Genomic DNA, 19,206 nt, shown 5'->3' with positions numbered 1-19,206 from the left:
TAGCATCGACTAGGCCTATACACACATTGTGCAATCTCTAGTCGGTATCAATCAAAACAGTGAATAATTTTACCAATTTTATAAGATATCTTATTATTTAAGATAAAAAGAAAAATTAAAAGTTAAATAAACAAAAGCTTCAGACCGGCTTTTCTTTGCTTAATAAAAAAGAAAACGGATCTTTATCATCAAATCCCCCTCTGAAATTAAAATAGCCAAACACCACACAAATTAAAAATAAAAGTACCATAACGTCACCTTGAAGAACACGAGAAATGGCTTTAATTGGATTTGGTTAATTCGAATCTATCAGGTTCAATATTTAATGGACATAATTAAGGGAACTGATATACCGGAACCATATTTTTTTCATTATAACTTGTGCTTTCTCAAAGCAATCGATAAAAACGCAGGGTAACTAAGAACAGGTCAAAAACAGAACACAACAACAGTGCGAAAATTGAAAATACCAAACCAGATCCCGATAGTCTACAAATGAATATCTAATCTAATTTCTCCAGTTTCCTTCGGAATCACCGCCTCCCCTGGAGTAACGGGCTCCACCATCACCACCGCCGTATCCACGGTCACGTCCTCCTCCATATCCACCGCCTCCTTCACGGCGGCCACCATAACCACCACCTCCACCGTATCCGCCTTCACGACGGCCACCTCCTCCACCGCTGCGGAATCCACCGCCACCGCCGCCGCCTCCACTGCGGGACTGAGCCTCGTTGACGGTTATGTTACGTCCGTCAAGGCTCTGGCCGTTCATCCCTTCGATCGCGTCTCTCAAAGCTTGTTCCTCCTTGAAGGTAACGAATCCAAATCCCCTAGATCTGCCAGTCTCCCGATCGTTGATGATCTAAACAATACCAAAAAAAAATACACAATCAGGATCCGAAACCAATAATTCGTATTCAACAAACTGAAACTGCATCATAAAATCGATCGATCGTCGTCTCTTATAACAGAAGAGGATGAACGTACCGCTTTAGATATCAGTAAAAGTAACACAAATAGTAACAGATCAAGAAAACCATAGTAACAGTAACAGTAACAGAGAGATTTGTATCGTGTGACTTGTCAAACAAAGCCGAATCGGGATCGATCCGAATCCGAACTCTGCGACAAACGGACCTTCGAATCGATGATCTCGCCGTATTGAGAGAATGCTTCTTCAAGTGATTGGTCAGTAGTGGCCCATGCGAGGCCACCGACGAAACATCTGTACTCGACGTCTGCTGAAGCCATGTATGGATCGAGAGAAAAGCTGAAAGGAGGCTCTGAAAGAAAAGAAGCTAGTGTGAGTTGCCAAGAGTGGAAATGGTGGGCTTTTATAGGCGAAGGGAGGTTCCAATAGACCACGATTTGCTAACCTGTTCGCGGTGCGTAGTGCGCTTCTGGCTTGCTGTTGCTCAAACCATGGTTGGGGTATAAGCTCGAACGTAACCTTTTTTTTTTTTTTTAATTACTTGCACGATTACTACAATATAATTAGAACATGTAAATTAAGTAACAAAATAAAATAAAAATAAAAAAGTTACTGCGATAATTTGGTAAACGTTCTGTGCATGGTTATATAAATTTATAAGATATAAGATATTTATTCCATATTAGTTTAGTATATAGACAAGTTATAACTCTGAGCGAAGAACAATAATTATATTTATTATTGCAATAAATTATTAAGTCTGCAAAGTAGAATATGATTATAAATAACAAATAACAATAATTATATTTTTATTATTGCAAGTTCTGTAAATTAGAATAGGATTATATAAATTTCTAAGTGGTTTAATTATTTCATGATAAGTTTGGTATATAAACAATTTAACCCTCAACAAATAACAATAACATATTTTAAATAAGTTATAAAAATATATTATATGATTGGTTAATATTAATAAATAAATAAAAGCCATGGTTTTTTTTTTAATTAAATCTTCATCTTGTTTTATTTTAGAAATAAAAACTTGTATTTTTATCTTTTCTTTTTCGATTTTTCCATTTTAAAATGTTATCTTTTAGTTAGGGACAATCTTTTTTACCGATAAATTCTCAAACTTTTTTATTTTTGGAAAAACCTATAACTTATTGTTTTATTTTATTTCAGGGAAAGCCCTCATTTTTTTAGTTTATTTTTTGAAAAAACCTCACATTTAACAATTTTTTTTGTAAAAAAAAAAAAAAGTTGATATGTTTTTCCAAAAAAAAAAAACGAGAGATTTTCTGGAAGAAAAAAAATTGTTTAAAACCAAAATATTACCAATACACTACTAAATGGCCAAATTGAAATAGAAAATCATTTTCAAAGAAAAATAAAGTTAAAATTTAATCAGAAAATAAAAACTTTATATATATATATATATATATATATATATATATATATATATATATATATATATATATATATATATATATATATATATATATATATATATATATATATATATATATATATATATACACACCTTAAATCATAACTAAATTAGTTTTTATGTTAAAAGTTCCACGTAATTATCTAATTACTATAACGTTTTTTTTTTTTTTTGCTTAAAATAACTATAACGTTTTTTTTTAAATATTTATTTTTAACTTTACTAAAAGATTATTTTCTTTTTTTGCTAGTTTGATTATATCTTGTAAGTTTTTTATTCTTAAAATGTTTTGCATAGTTATGAGCATATATTTATTCAACTATATAGTCTAGAACATGTCTCAAGTCCTTATCAGAATCGAAAATACTTCTAATAAACACTTGATAAAATTTAAATGTTATACAATTCACTAATATATCATAAAATCTAGCCAGCCGTCCATTCAAAAAATAAATAAAATGGTGTAAAGGTTTTTTTTTAATTTATTTTAAGATTTTACGTTGGGAAATGGCTTTTGGGACGGCATACGGGTAGCGGGTAGAGTATATGCTTTGAGATTGAGATATGATATGTAGGAGTAGTTGGGGACTTGGGGGTTAGGTGAAAGTTGGGACCACGGTTAAAGACTAACCATGGTTAAATATCACAGATATTTTTCTTTCTTTTTTTCTGGTAGGGCCAGGTCACGTGACGCCGTGATTTACGATAAGGAAGATATTTTTGACTCCCAAGTTGGCTGACGTCAGAAGGCGTGTTAAATATCAACGGTTACGATCACTGCCATATCCACGTGTCCTCCCTTTACATTATTTTCCGATTCACATGCACCTTGCATTTTTTTTTTCAACTACAAATTCTACTCCAAAATGTGTACTTTAATATAAAACTTATCTTAAATTTTACTTAAAATCAAATTAAATGTTATATATATATATATATATATATATATATATATATATATATATATATATATATATATAGCTCGTGTATTACACAGGTTTTAAAAAAATGTATAATATAAAATTATAAGCATTGCATATTTTTTAAAATAATAAGTTTATATAAGTACAAAGAATATAATAAATAAATTAAGTAATTTAAGATATTTGAAAGATTGTAAAGCATTTATTATGAAATTTAATAGAATAATCTACTTTACATATATAAATCTCACTAAAATATGGATTTTAAATTTAAGAAAATAAAAATTACAAGAAAATAACAAGTGAAAAAAAAATAATTCAAAAACTTTTAAAAAATAATATGTGGCAAAATCAATGAGAACACGACATTTGGCAAAATTGATCTTCATTTATTATATTAGATATTACACGGGTTTAAAAAATGTATAATACAAAATTATAAGTATTACATATTTTTTAAAATAATAAGTTTATATAAGTACAAAGAATATAATAAATAAATTAAGTAATTTAATATATAATCTAAAATATTTAAAAGATTGTAAAGCATTTATTATGAAATTTAATAGAATAATCTACTTTACATATATAAATTTCACTAAAATATGGATTTTAAATTTAAGAAAATGAAAATTACAAGAAAATAACAGGACCATAACGTGATATGAGTAAGTTATTTAAAAAAAATTTATCTGAAGGAAAATTTATTTAAATATTTAAAAGAGTCAGGCGGGCTAGGCGAGTCAATGAGTAAAACGCCCTAAAATAACACTGTGGTTATAAAAGCAGGGCTAAAACACGACTTTGCCTTTTTCTCCAGACTCTTTTTTTTTTTTTTTTTTTTTTTTACTCATATCTGATTATGATTTGCTGATCATAATACTGCTTCCATGAGGATACTATGTGATATTAACAAATTAGCCTTTCATTAGGCTTACAAATAAAATGAAGTATAAGGAAGTAGACTAACCAGAAAGGTGAATCCAAGATTGTCTTGTAGTAAAACTTTGATACTCCGAATTTATTTCAAACAGAAAGGTGAATCCAAGATTGTCTTGTAGTAAAACTTTGATACTCCGAATTTATTTCAAACTATTTATTACAGAAGGATTTCTTACAAGAGGAGATTACAAGAGAGAAATATAGAAATGGCTCCAGGCCTGTCTCAAACATAAGGGAGAGGCTACATAAATAGATCAGGAGGCCACAAAAACAAACAAAACCTAAATTATTACATTTAGCATTGGCAAACAGCTTTAAGAAAAGTAGAAATGACTCTTTGTTTGATTCCCTTGCTTTAATGATATCTGACAAATATTATTCTTTGTCTTCAATAATTTTTGAAGAATATCATCCTCTTTTATTTTGGTCCATCCACTTGTCACCTTGAGTCTATTGTGGTGCTGTCCTTTTTGTCTTGGAAAGATTCTTTCTTTGAGTGATTGATTCCTCAATCATGTCAATCATGCAATCAATGGGGAGGTCTTCCTCTGGAATTTCTTCATCATCTGGTTGGGATTCTCCCGCTAAACACTGTGTTTGGCTATGGTTATCAACTGACATATTATCTGAAATATCTTCACTTGAACCTTCATCTTTTGTATTTTCATGTTTTGTAAACCGTTTAAGGTTTTCTTTTAATTCAGAACAGTATAACCTGAATGACTTGATTATTTCTTCTTTAGTTAGATTGACCTTTTGAGAAGTTGAGGGGGCTGCTTCTGTCGAGGAGGCTATTTCCGAGAATTTTTTCTGTTCTTGGTATTTCTTAATTTGCTGATTGATATGATCAATTGTTTCCTGTGCATTAAGAATTTTTGTTTCTGGATTTTTATGAAGCATTTTAGGCCAGAATTTAGTAAAGTATGACCTTTGTAGAGAAGGAAATTTAGAGGGAGTATAATCCACATGTGGGGACCATTTCCAAATCCAAGGAATAGAAAAATCCATGAAAAAATGCATGGAAGATATTGCTTCCAGCCCTTCTGATTTCAAAGGAATGGCTTGGTTTCGGTATCTAGGAGAGACGGGTAACCATTCCCCATATAATCTCCTAAATGGTTCCTCAGGGAGAATATCTATACTTGGGCCATATGAGATCCACCAATTACTGAACCAATTTGGTATATCTTTATTTTGGTTATAAACCTTTTCACATACTTTAAAGAACCAAGTATGTTTTCTTTGAGGGTTCTCATATAGGAAGGCTTTATGAAAGCTTTCAATATAATCCCAGTATGTAAATTTCATTGGTATCTTCGAAGGAGGGAGTATAAACTCTTTTTCTTTAAGGGTACTTAATCCCCATTCCTCAGGTGATATGATCTTTTTGATAATGGCTTTGCTAAAATTGTAAACACTGGTATTACCTCCGGATGTAAAATGAGAAAATTCAACTGATCCAGTTATTTTCAAAATATTCTCATAATATAACCTTTGTTTATAAGAATATCCAGCGTATGTTGCTGTATCCAAGTATCTTGTCATTAAAAACCATGGATCATCATTGTTTTCAAAATAAAGCATTATATCTTTATGTTCTAAGATAATAATATTATCTCTATGAGATGATTCCTTATATTCGAAATTATCATTGATGGTTTCACCATCTGTGATCATTTGGACGAAACTAGGAATATTTTCCTTTTTTGATTCTAAAAATGCTTTAAACTCCTCATATAATGGGCTTCCAGGAATTGGAAGAGACTGATCATTTGCTTGTGACGAATTTCCAGGTCTATAAGAACTGCTTGAAGCCGTAGGATTTCCTCGACCTCTACTATAACCACCCCTGTATGAAGGATGGCCTCTTCCACGATTGGAATTCATCCTGCAAATTAGCATGTGGTTTCTGAGATTTTCTTATGAAGATATTTGAACATAATGTTATATCGTTTCATGTCAGTTCTTGTTATCGGTCTATCTTTATCTTTTTTACTTCGTTTGACAAATGATTCTAAGACCTTGATATGTTTACAATGAAGATTATTCTTTACTTGTAATCTTGAGTCACCCATAAGAAATTCACCTGAAAATGTCAATTTAAGAGTAATATAAGTTTGTTCTCAAGATTTTTGAGCTGAATTCTTAAACCAATTAATCTTAAATTAATTACTGTTCTACTGAAATATGGTTCATTTGTTAAGTTGGTTAATTCAACTTCCGCTTCATTAATTAAATTTTTTGTATTAATGATATCATGAGATAACTGTCTTAGTTGGCTATAACTCATTCAGAAATTCTCTAGTTAAAAAATCGGGAAGACTATTATCACTTCCTTTTTTATATTGAATTTCAAAATCAAAACATGCTAATGTAGCTTGCCATCTGGTAAACATTTGTTTAGAAACATCATGTTTGAAGTCTTTATTAAACATAAATTTAGCTGCCTGACAATCTGTTTTTATAATGAAATGTTGATTATATAAATCGTCTTGAAATTTAAGAATACATTTTACTAATGCTAAAATTTCTTTAGCAGTAGTAGAATAATTCTTTTGACTAGGAGTCCATTTTCCAGAATGAAACCTGACTAAAAATTCATGCTTATTGTTAGGGTGAATTTGTTTTAAAATTCCTCCAAACCCTATTTCAGAGGCATCTGTTTCAACTATCTTTTCCCAATTAGGATTAGCCAAAGATAAGCATGGAAGATTTTTTACTTTGTCTTTTATTCTTTTAACCGCTTGGGTATGATTATTAGTCCAAGCACCAGGGTTCTTTTTCAACCTGTCATAAAGAATTGCACTATCGGTTGATAAATCTTTATAAAAAGGTGATATATAATTCAGGCTGCCTAAAAATCTTTGTAGCTGAGTTTTATCTTTTATTTCATCTGGGAATTTTGCAGCAAAATCTATACTTCTTTGAATAGGGATGACTTGTCCCTTTTCAATATTATGACCCAAAAATCTTACCTTTGTTTGAAATAAAGACATTTTAGATTGTGATATTACCAGACCATTGTTTATTATTATTTTTTCAAAAGTATGCAAATGATCAAAATGTTCTTGAATATTTTTTGAGAATACTAAAATATCATCTATATAAACAATAATAAAATTGCTATAAGGATTAAATATATCATTCATTATGTTTTGAAATTCCGAAGGGGCATTTTTTAGGCCGAATGGCATAACATTCCATTCGTATTGTCCAAAAGGAACATTAAAGGCAGTTTTATATCTATCCTTGATATCAATTTGAATTTGCCAATACCCTGATTTTAAGTCAAACTTTGAGAATATTAAAGAGTCATGTAAACGATCTAATAAATCCTTCTTATTAGGAATAGGATACCTAATCCATTTTAAGACCTTATTTAGTGGCTTATAATTGATAACAAGTCTTGGTACTCCCCTTTCTTGTTCTGAATGTTTGTTCACATAAAACGCGGTACACGACCATGGAGATTTAGAAGGTTGTATTAAATTTTTATCTAATAAGGAAGTTATTTCTTTTTTACATATATTCAAATATTCAAAATTCATTTGACATGGTCTTGCCTTGGTAGGAATTTGTTTTTCATTGAAACCTTCCTCATAGGGAAGCATAACTATATGTTTTTTTCTTTCCCAAAACGCATTAGGATGGTCATTACAAATGTTTAAGGAAAATTGGTTTGTTAAAAGTTTAATTTTTTCCTGTAATTTAGGTTGTTCTAACTGTTCATCTATTTGAACCGTCCTAATTTCTTCTTTAAGAAAGTTTATTTGGTTTTTCTTTAAATTTAACTCATTGACCCAGATAGAGTAAGGGTCAGAGACAAAATTTAATATAACAGGTTTATTCTTATAAGATCCTACAATTTTATTTTTATCAATAGTTAGAGGTAATATCATTTCCAAAAAGGGATTTCCTAGAATCATTGTATTACTAGTCATATTTTTAATTATAGTGAAATTAATGGGTATGCAGACATTTTCTGTACAAATTTTTGCGTCTGTTAGTTTATATCTAATATCTAATTTAGAACCTGATACTTCTCTTAACGTATGTGTCGATTTTTGAAAATATTTCGTAGGTATTAATCCTTCTCTTATGCAATTTAGATCTGCTCCGCTGTCTATTAGGGCAACAAAATTCCTTTGATAGTTGTAAGTAATAAATAGATTAATTGTAACATGCCATTTTCTAGATATTACTAGTTCCATTGCTTGAAGAAAATTATTATCAGTATTATTGCTAGCACCAGCATCCTGGTTATTTTGTAGTTTTTCTAATTTATTAATTCTTTGATTGTTGATTAATTGATCATTTTTTATTTTGGATATATCCTGTTTTAAAGATTGAATTTCATCTTGTAAGTCCTGTACTGTAGGTATATTAGTAGAATTTTTATTTCTTCTTTCTCTTAACATATTATGTACATTTTTCATTGAATAAATCCCTTCTTCTTTTATATTATGTTCCTTGGTATTTAAATTGTCTAGTATTTTTTGCCTTATTTCTGGATCATTAACTTCTTTTAATAAGTCTGCAATATCATTACTAATTACATTTATGGTTAAATTTTCTTTAAATTGAGATTGGATTAGATATAATTGATGATCCATGTTACATGAACATTGTTCTAGATTATCACAATTACATTCAATTTCTTCAGAATCTGAATCGTAATTAGAATCATAATCTGTCATGTTGATATCAGAATTATTGTCTGAGATTTCCTCGCCGTCTGACGAATTATCTATTAAATTTATTAACTGAAGTTTTATGTCCTCACTTATATCCATATTATTAATTTGTTTCTTTATTTTTTTATTTCTGCATTTATTAGCATAATGACCGGTTTTCCCACATGAAAAGCAAGTAGGAGGTTTTTTATTTTCCTTTTTAATAAATTTCTTTTTTATGTGTTTATCTTTTCTATTAAAATCGTTATGTTTTCTTTTATAAAATCTTTTTTTCTGTTGAAATTCTTTTCTCTGTTTCTTCTTATTTTTACTGGTTTCTATTCCGAACTGATCACAAAATTCTCCTAATTGTCTTTTTTCATTAAGATGTTGGGTTTTTATTTGATGGTTGAGTTTTATTTCACTACATAGGGCCAAACCTTCCTGTATACAAGTTCCTATTAATTTTCCATATGTGTAATCTTCGTAAGGAATTGTATTATCTATTCTTAGTTGGTTTTTAACTCTTTCAGCAAAAAGATTTGGCAAACCATCTATGAATTTTGATTTCCAATAAACACTATTACAATCATTAAGCTCCATAACTCTACTTAGAAAGGTATCCTTATACCATCGAAAGGACGTAAGAGTTTTACAAAATAATCCATTTAATAAGGTACGAATGTTTTCAGAATTATCTGACCATCTTCCTGTAAAATGTTCTATTATGGTACAAGTAAGAGTGTATACCACATTGGGAGTAGTTATTCCATTTTCTGTTTTTACTGTATTAAGAATAGCTTGTTGAGTTTTTTCATCAACATAATTGTCCCACCAGCCTTTTAGTTGGCCAGTGAATCCGGCAATTAGCATGTTAGCTACTTGTTTATCACTATTTCCTGTATTCTTAGCAATTGTGCTATACATTAACATTCTATGAATCATATTATATATTTGTCTTTCAGTATATCCATCTAGATTCCATTCATAAACATGTTTACCACTGTAACTATTATTAATTTCATATTCTTGTTCCTCGTGTAGGACATCTTGGGGACTTGGTCTTGGATAATAATATAATCTTTGGACAGGCTTTCTAGCAAATTTACTGTCGTAATTATTAATTTTATTTATTTGGGCATCATCTATGTCTGACTCATTATCCGAGTCTTTATTTATGGTATTAATGTGTAGTTTTTTCATTTGTTCTTGTATAATATCTAGCATATAATCGTAGTTTTTTAATTTATAACCAGTAATATTTGGTGGTGGTTGAATAGTAGCGTTTATTTGTTTTTCTTTCTTTTTTTTTTTGTATTATTATCTCTTTCTGACTATTTATTTTTTCTATTTTTTTATGTAAATCCATTAATTGTTCTCCTATTATTATAGAATATAAATTATGGAAATTTAATTGTTGGATCATACTATTAATATGATTTATATCTACAGTAAGAGTCTTTTCTTCAAAAAGTTTTTGATAAGCTGAAAATTTTATGGTAACATTGTTATTTGTAATTGTAAAAGGGATTTGAGGTGGAAATATGCTTGTTATTATCTTATCTCCTGATAGAGTATAATCTCTTTCTATGTTGTGAATATCATGTAGAAAAGTATAAGTAAACCAAGGAATAAAATGTATAATCTGATTTATAGAGGATAAATGTTCATAAAATTTATTTTGTATCTCTTGTAACTCCTCTTTAGAATAATTTTTAAATAACCAATCTTTAAAAAATGTCCATTTAGTTGAATAAAATTCTTGTGAAATAATTTTTCTTGCCTGAGAACCAGGGCTAAAATCTATTTTTTCGTCTAAATCCATTAAACTGTAAAATTCATTTCAGAAGGAGTAGATGCCTCCGCCTCATACACAATATCATCATGTATATTTAGATTATTTATTTTTCTGATATCAACAGAAGCACGAGTAGAGGGGACTTCTACCTTATAATCTAGTGGTGATATGTATGAATGTGAAGATCTTGCCGATCTTGTTCGTTTTATTAGGTCGTGTTCATATTCTATTTCCTTGTTAAATTCTATAGTAACAGCCCCATCAGAAGTTTGTATAATACTTTCTATATTATTATTTATTAAAGGCGTGGGTGGTATATTATCTTCTAAAATCCAGTGTTGGGGAAATTTTATTTCATCCCATTTTATGGCTTTTCTAGTTGTAATTTTTGACATATCAAAATTACTCTCTATTAAAATTGTTTCATTTATAGGTTTATTAACTTTCTTACATTTAGGATTCATCGTTTTTAATGGTTTAAAATATATACGATAACATATACATATTATTTCCGATCCTGGTAAATAATTATAACCATGAGTTTTGACATTTAATGTTAAAGCTTGAAAAATATTCCTATCAGACAAAGAAAGTTGTAAATTTGGGTAAACATTAAAATATACCGGTCCATGAGACAAACTAGATTCTATTATACCCATTAAAGATTGTTTCCAATTTTTATTTCTAGCATCCCTAAGAACTGCTAAAAAACTTTCAGGTAATCCTTGTAATGTTAATGGTTTAAAAGCAATTTGCACTAAACCAATATGCAAGTAATTATAAATATGTTTATATCTATTAATATCTTGTGGAGTTATTAACTGAACTGTCATGTCATCTTCATTCATAGTTAAATTCTCTTCTGTAGTTTTAACTGTTTGGATAAAACCTAATTCTTCAAAAGTTCCTAATTCATAAATGAATTTAGGGTGGATACTAGGAATAGTCCATTTATTAAGAAGGTCTAAATTTTTTGGTATTTCATACTCTTCTATTAACTGGTTTTTAATCAATTGTTTATTACTGTTTTTAAATCTATTGAATATACTCATAATAAATCGGGGTAATATCACATAGTATTCCATGGCTCTGATACCATGATTCAAGCAGGACCATAACGGGATATGAGTAAGTTATTTAAAAAAATTTATCTGAAGGAAAATTTATTTAAATATTTAAAAGAGTCAGGCGGGCTAGGCGAGTCAATGATTGTAATAGTGTTTATTGGAAATCAAAATTCATAGATGGTTTGCCAAATCTTTTTGCTGAAAGAGTTAAAAACCAACTAAGAATAGATAATACAATTCCTTACGAAGATTACACATATGGAAAATTAATAGGAACTTGTATACAGGAAGGTTTGGCCCTATGTAGTGAAATAAAACTCAACCATCAAATAAAAACCCAACATCTTAATGAAAAAAGACAATTAGGAGAATTTTGTGATCAGTTCGGAATAGAAACCAGTAAAAATAAGAAGAAACAGAGAAAAGAATTTCATAACGATTTTAATAGAAAAGATAAACACATAAAAAAGAAATTTATTAAAAAGGAAAATAAAAAACCTCCTACTTGCTTTTCATGTGGGAAAACCGGTCATTATGCTAATAAATGCAGAAATAAAAAAATAAAGAAACAAATTAATAATATGGATATAAGTGAGGACATAAAACTTCAGTTAATAAATTTAATAGATAATTCGTCAGACGGCGAGGAAATCTCAGACAATAATTCTGATATCAACATGACAGATTATGATTCTAATTACGATTCAGATTCTGAAGAAATTGAATGTAATTGTGATAATCTAGAACAATGTTCATGTAACATGGATCATCAATTATATCTAATCCAATCTCAATTTAAAGAAAATTTAACCATAAATGTAATTAGTAATGATATTGCAGACTTATTAAAAGAAGTTAATGATCCAGAAATAAGGCAAAAAATACTAGACAATTTAAATACCAAGGAACATAATATAAAAGAAGAAGGGATTTATTCAATGAAAAATGTACATAATATGTTAAGAGAAAGAAGAAATAAAAATTCTACTAATATACCTACAGTACAGGACTTACAAGATGAAATTCAATCTTTAAAACAGGATATATCCAAAATAAAAAATGATCAATTAATCAACAATCAAAGAATTAATAAATTAGAAAAACTACAAAATAACCAGGATGCTGGTGCTAGCAATAATACTGATAATAATTTTCTTCAAGCAATGGAACTAGTAATATCTAGAAAATGGCATGTTACAATTAATCTATTTATTACTTACAACTATCAAAGGAATTTTGTTGCCCTAATAGACAGCGGAGCAGATCTAAATTGCATAAGAGAAGGATTAATACCTACGAAATATTTTCAAAAATCGACACATACGTTAAGAGAAGTATCAGGTTCTAAATTAGATATTAGATATAAACTAACAGACGCAAAAATTTGTACAGAAAATGTCTGCATACCCATTAATTTCACTATAATTAAAAATATGACTAGTAATACAATGATTCTAGGAAATCCCTTTTTGGAAATGATATTACCTCTAACTATTGATAAAAATAAAATTGTAGGATCTTATAAGAATAAACCTGTTATATTAAATTTTGTCTCTGACCCTTACTCTATCTGGGTCAATGAGTTAAATTTAAAGAAAAACCAAATAAACTTTCTTAAAGAAGAAATTAGGACGGTTCAAATAGATGAACAGTTAGAACAACCTAAATTACAGGAAAAAATTAAACTTTTAACAAACCAATTTTCCTTAAACATTTGTAATGACCATCCTAATGCGTTTTGGGAAAGAAAAAAACATATAGTTATGCTTCCCTATGAGGAAGGTTTCAATGAAAAACAAATTCCTACCAAGGCAAGACCATGTCAAATGAATTTTGAATATTTGAATATATGTAAAAAAGAAATAACTTCCTTATTAGATAAAAATTTAATACAACCTTCTAAATCTCCATGGTCGTGTACCGCGTTTTATGTGAACAAACATTCAGAACAAGAAAGGGGAGTACCAAGACTTGTTATCAATTATAAGCCACTAAATAAGGTCTTAAAATGGATTAGGTATCCTATTCCTAATAAGAAGGATTTATTAGATCGTTTACATGACTCTTTAATATTCTCAAAGTTTGACTTAAAATCAGGGTATTGGCAAATTCAAATTGATATCAAGGATAGATATAAAACTGCCTTTAATGTTCCTTTTGGACAATACGAATGGAATGTTATGCCATTCGGCCTAAAAAATGCCCCTTCGGAATTTCAAAACATAATGAATGATATATTTAATCCTTATAGCAATTTTATTATTGTTTATATAGATGATATTTTAGTATTCTCAAAAAATATTCAAGAACATTTTGATCATTTGCATACTTTTGAAAAAATAATAATAAACAATGGTCTGGTAATATCACAATCTAAAATGTCTTTATTTCAAACAAAGGTAAGATTTTTGGGTCATAATATTGAAAAGGGACAAGTCATCCCTATTCAAAGAAGTATAGATTTTGCTGCAAAATTCCCAGATGAAATAAAAGATAAAACTCAGCTACAAAGATTTTTAGGCAGCCTGAATTATATATCACCTTTTTATAAAGATTTATCAACCGATAGTGCAATTCTTTATGACAGGTTGAAAAAGAACCCTGGTGCTTGGACTAATAATCATACCCAAGCGGTTAAAAGAATAAAAGACAAAGTAAAAAATCTTCCATGCTTATCTTTGGCTAATCCTAATTGGGAAAAGATAGTTGAAACAGATGCCTCTGAAATAGGGTTTGGAGGAATTTTAAAACAAATTCACCCTAACAATAAGCATGAATTTTTAGTCAGGTTTCATTCTGGAAAATGGACTCCTAGTCAAAAGAATTATTCTACTACTGCTAAAGAAATTTTAGCATTAGTAAAATGTATTCTTAAATTTCAAGACGATTTATATAATCAACATTTCATTATAAAAACAGATTGTCAGGCAGCTAAATTTATGTTTAATAAAGACTTCAAACATGATGTTTCTAAACAAATGTTTACCAGATGGCAAGCTACATTAGCATGTTTTGATTTTGAAATTCAATATAAAAAAGGAAGTGATAATAGTCTTCCCGATTTTTTAACTAGAGAATTTCTGAATGAGTTATAGCCAACTAAGACAGTTATCTCATGATATCATTAATACAAAAAATTTAATTAATGAAGCGGAAGTTGAATTAACCAACTTAACAAATGAACCATATTTCAGTAGAACAGTAATTAATTTAAGATTAATTGGTTTAAGAATTCAGCTCAAAAATCTTGAGAACAAACTTATATTACTCTTAAATTGACATTTTCAGGTGAATTTCTTATGGGTGACTCAAGATTACAAGTAAAGAATAATCTTCATTGTAAACATATCAAGGTCTTAGAATCATTTGTCAAACGAAGTAAAAAAGATAAAGATAGACCGATAACAAGAACTGACATGAAACGATATAACATTATGTTCAAATATCTTCATAAGAAAATCTCAGAAACCACATGCTAATTTGCAGGATGAATTCCAATCGTGGAAGAGGCCATCCTTCATACAGGGGTGGTTATAGTAGAGGTCGAGGAAATCCTACGGCTTCAAGCAGTTCTTATAGACCTGGAAATTCGTCACAAGCAAATGATCAGTCTCTTCCAATTCCTGGAAGCCCATTATATGAGGAGTTTAAAGCATTTTTAGAATCAAAAAAGGAAAATATTCCTAGTTTCGTCCAAATGATCACAGATGGTGAAACCATCAATGATAATTTCGAATATAAGGAATCATCTCATAGAGATAATATTATTATCTTAGAACATAAAGATATAATGCTTTATTTTGAAAACAATGATGATCCATGGTTTTTAATGACAAGATACTTGGATACAGCAACATACGCTGGATATTCTTATAAACAAAGGTTATATTATGAGAATATTTTGAAAATAACTGGATCAGTTGAATTTTCTCATTTTACATCCGGAGGTAATACCAGTGTTTACAATTTTAGCAAAGCCATTATCAAAAAGATCATATCACCTGAGGAATGGGGATTAAGTACCCTTAAAGAAAAAGAGTTTATACTCCCTCCTTCGAAGATACCAATGAAATTTACATACTGGGATTATATTGAAAGCTTTCATAAAGCCTTCCTATATGAGAACCCTCAAAGAAAACATACTTGGTTCTTTAAAGTATGTGAAAAGGTTTATAACCAAAATAAAGATATACCAAATTGGTTCAGTAATTGGTGGATCTCATATGGCCCAAGTATAGATATTCTCCCTGAGGAACCATTTAGGAGATTATATGGGGAATGGTTACCCGTCTCTCCTAGATACCGAAACCAAACCATTCCTTTGAAATCAGAAGGGCTGGAAGCAATATCTTCCATGCATTTTTTCATGGAATTTTCTATTCCTTGGATTTGGAAATGGTCCCCACATGTGGATTATACTCCCTCTAAATTTCCTTCTCTACAAAGGTCATACTTTACTAAATTCTGGCCTAAAATGCTTCATAAAAATCCAGAAACAAAAATTCTTAATGCACAGGAAACAATTGATCATATCAATCAGCAAATTAAGAAATACCAAGAACAGAAAAAATTCTCGGAAATAGCCTCCTCGACAGAAGCAGCCCCCTCAACTTCTCAAAAGGTCAATCTAACTAAAGAAGAAATAATCAAGTCATTCAGGTTATACTGTTCTGAATTAAAAGAAAACCTTAAACGGTTTACAAAACATGAAAATACAAAAGATGAAGGTTCAAGTGAAGATATTTCAGATAATATGTCAGTTGATAACCATAGCCAAACACAGTGTTTAGCGGGAGAATCCCAACCAGATGATGAAGAAATTCCAGAGGAAGACCTCCCCATTGATTGCATGATTGACATGATTGAGGAATCAATCACTCAAAGAAAGAATCTTTCCAAGACAAAAAGGACAGCACCACAATAGACTCAAGGTGACAAGTGGATGGACCAAAATAAAAGAGGATGATATTCTTCAAAAATTATTGAAGACAAAGAATAATATTTGTCAGATATCATTAAAGCAAGGGAATCAAACAAAGAGTCATTTCTACTTTTCTTAAAGCTGTTTGCCAATGCTAAATGTAATAATTTAGGTTTTGTTTGTTTTTGTGGCCTCCTGATCTATTTATGTAGCCTCTCCCTTATGTTTGAGAGAGGCCTGGAGCCATTTCTATATTTCTCTCTTGTAATCTCCTCTTGTAAGAAATCCTTCTGTAATAAATAGTTTGAAATAAATTCGGAGTATCAAAGTTTTACTACAAGACAATCTTGGATTCACCTTTCTGTTTGAAATAAATTCGGAGTATCAAAGTTTTACTACAAGACAATCTTGGATTCACCTTTCTGGTTAGTCTACTTCCTTATACTTCATTTTATTTGTAAGCCTAATGAAAGGCTAATTTGTTAATATCACATAGTATCCTCATGGAAGCAGTATTATGATCAGCAAATCATAATCAGATATGAGTAAAAAAAAAAAAAAAAAAGAGTCTGGAGAAAAAGGCAAAGTCGTGTTTTAGCCCTGCTTTTATAACCACAGTGTTATTTTAGGGCGTTTTACTCATTGACTCGCCTAGCCCGCCTGACTCTTTTAAATATTTAAATAAATTTTCCTTTAGATAAATTTTTTTTAAATAACTTACTCATATCCCGTTATGGTCCTGCTTGAATCATGGTATCAGAGCCATGGAATACTATGTGATATTACCCCGATTTATTATGAGTATATTCAATAGATTTAAAAACAGTAATAAACAATTGATTAAAAACTAGTTAATAGAAGAGTATGAAATACCAAAAAATTTAGACCTTCTTAATAAATGGACTATTCCTAGTATCCACCCTAAATTCATTTATGAATTAGGAACTTTTGAAGAATTAGGTTTTATTCAAACAGTTAAAACTACAGAAGAGAATTTAACTATGAATGAAGATGACATGACAGTTCAGTTAATAACTCCACAAGATATTAATAGATATAAACATATTTATAATTACTTGCATATTGGTTTAGTGCAAATTGCTTTTAAACCATTAACATTACAAGGATTACCTGAAAGTTTTTTAGCAGTTCTTAGGGATGCTAGAAATAAAAATTGGAAACAATCTTTAATGGGTATAATAGAATCTAGTTTGTCTCATGGACCGGTATATTTTAATGTTTACCCAAATTTACAACTTTCTTTGTCTGATAGGAATATTTTTCAAGCTTTAACATTAAATGTCAAAACTCATGGTTATAATTATTTACCAGGATCGGAAATAATATGTATATGTTATCGTATATATTTTAAACCATTAAAAACGATGAATCCTAAATGTAAGAAAGTTAATAAACCTATAAATGAAACAATTTTAATAGAGAGTAATTTTGATATGTCAAAAATTACAACTAGAAAAGCCATAAAATGGGATGAAATAAAATTTCCCCAACACTGGATTTTAGAAGATAATATACCACCCACGCCTTTAATAAATAATAATATAGAAAGTATTATACAAACTTCTGATGGGGCTGTTACTATAGAATTTAACAAGGAAATAGAATATGAACACGACCTAATAAAACGAACAAGATCGGCAAGATCTTCACATTCATACATATCACCACTAGATTATAAGGTAGAAGTCCCCTCTACTCGTGCTTCTGTTGATATCAGAAAAATAAATAATCTAAATATACATGATGATATTGTGTATGAGGCGGAGGCATCTACTCCTTCTGAAATGAATTTTACAGTTTAATGGATTTAGACGAAAAAATAGATTTTAGCCCTGGTTCTCAGGCAAGAAAAATTATTTCACAAGAATTTTATTCAACTAAATGGACATTTTTTAAAGATTGGTTATTTAAAAATTATTCTAAAGAGGAGTTACAAGAGATACAAAATAAATTTTATGAACATTTATCCTCTATAAATCAGATTATACATTTTATTCCTTGGTTTACTTATACTTTTCTACATGATATTCACAACATAGAAAGAGATTATACTCTATCAGGAGATAAGATGATAACAAGCATATTTCCACCTCAAATCCCTTTTACAATTACAAATAACAATGTTACCATAAAATTTTCAGCTTATCAAAAACTTTTTGAAGAAAAGACTCTTACTGTAGATATAAATCATATTAATAGTATGATCCAACAATTAAATTTCCATAATTTATATTCTATAATAATAGGAGAACAATTAATGGATTTACATAAAAAAATAGAAAAAATAAATAGTCAGAAAGAGATAATAATACAAAAAAAAGAGAAAGAAAAACAAATAAACGCTACTATTCAACCACCACCAAATATTACTGGTTATAAATTAAAAAACTACGATTATATGCTAGATATTATACAAGAACAAATGAAAAAACTACACATTAATACCATAAATAAAGACTCGGATAATGAGTCAGACATAG

The 19,206-nt window shown here is 29.3% G+C and overlaps 1 protein-coding gene across 1 annotated transcript; it reads right to left on the bottom strand.

Moving 5' to 3' along the window:
• Positions 1–350: 350 nt before the first annotated feature.
• Positions 351–1,320, bottom strand: LOC111889311 (glycine-rich RNA-binding protein 2). Its single transcript, XM_023885468.3, has 2 exons — positions 1,141–1,320; positions 351–865 (listed from the first exon to the last, which is right to left on the bottom strand). The coding sequence occupies exons 1-2, from the start codon at positions 1,252–1,254 to the stop codon at positions 509–511; spliced, it is 471 nt and encodes a 156-aa protein (XP_023741236.1). The 5' UTR covers positions 1,255–1,320; the 3' UTR covers positions 351–508.
• Positions 1,321–19,206: the final 17,886 nt, after the last annotated feature.

The sequence above is a fragment of the Lactuca sativa genome, chromosome 5, assembly GCF_002870075.4.
Source record: "Lactuca sativa cultivar Salinas chromosome 5, Lsat_Salinas_v11, whole genome shotgun sequence".
NCBI classification, from domain to species: Eukaryota; Viridiplantae; Streptophyta; class Magnoliopsida; order Asterales; family Asteraceae; genus Lactuca; species Lactuca sativa.
The sequence above is the reverse complement of the archived record's forward strand: the minus strand, read 5'-3'. Positions and strand labels throughout refer to the sequence as shown.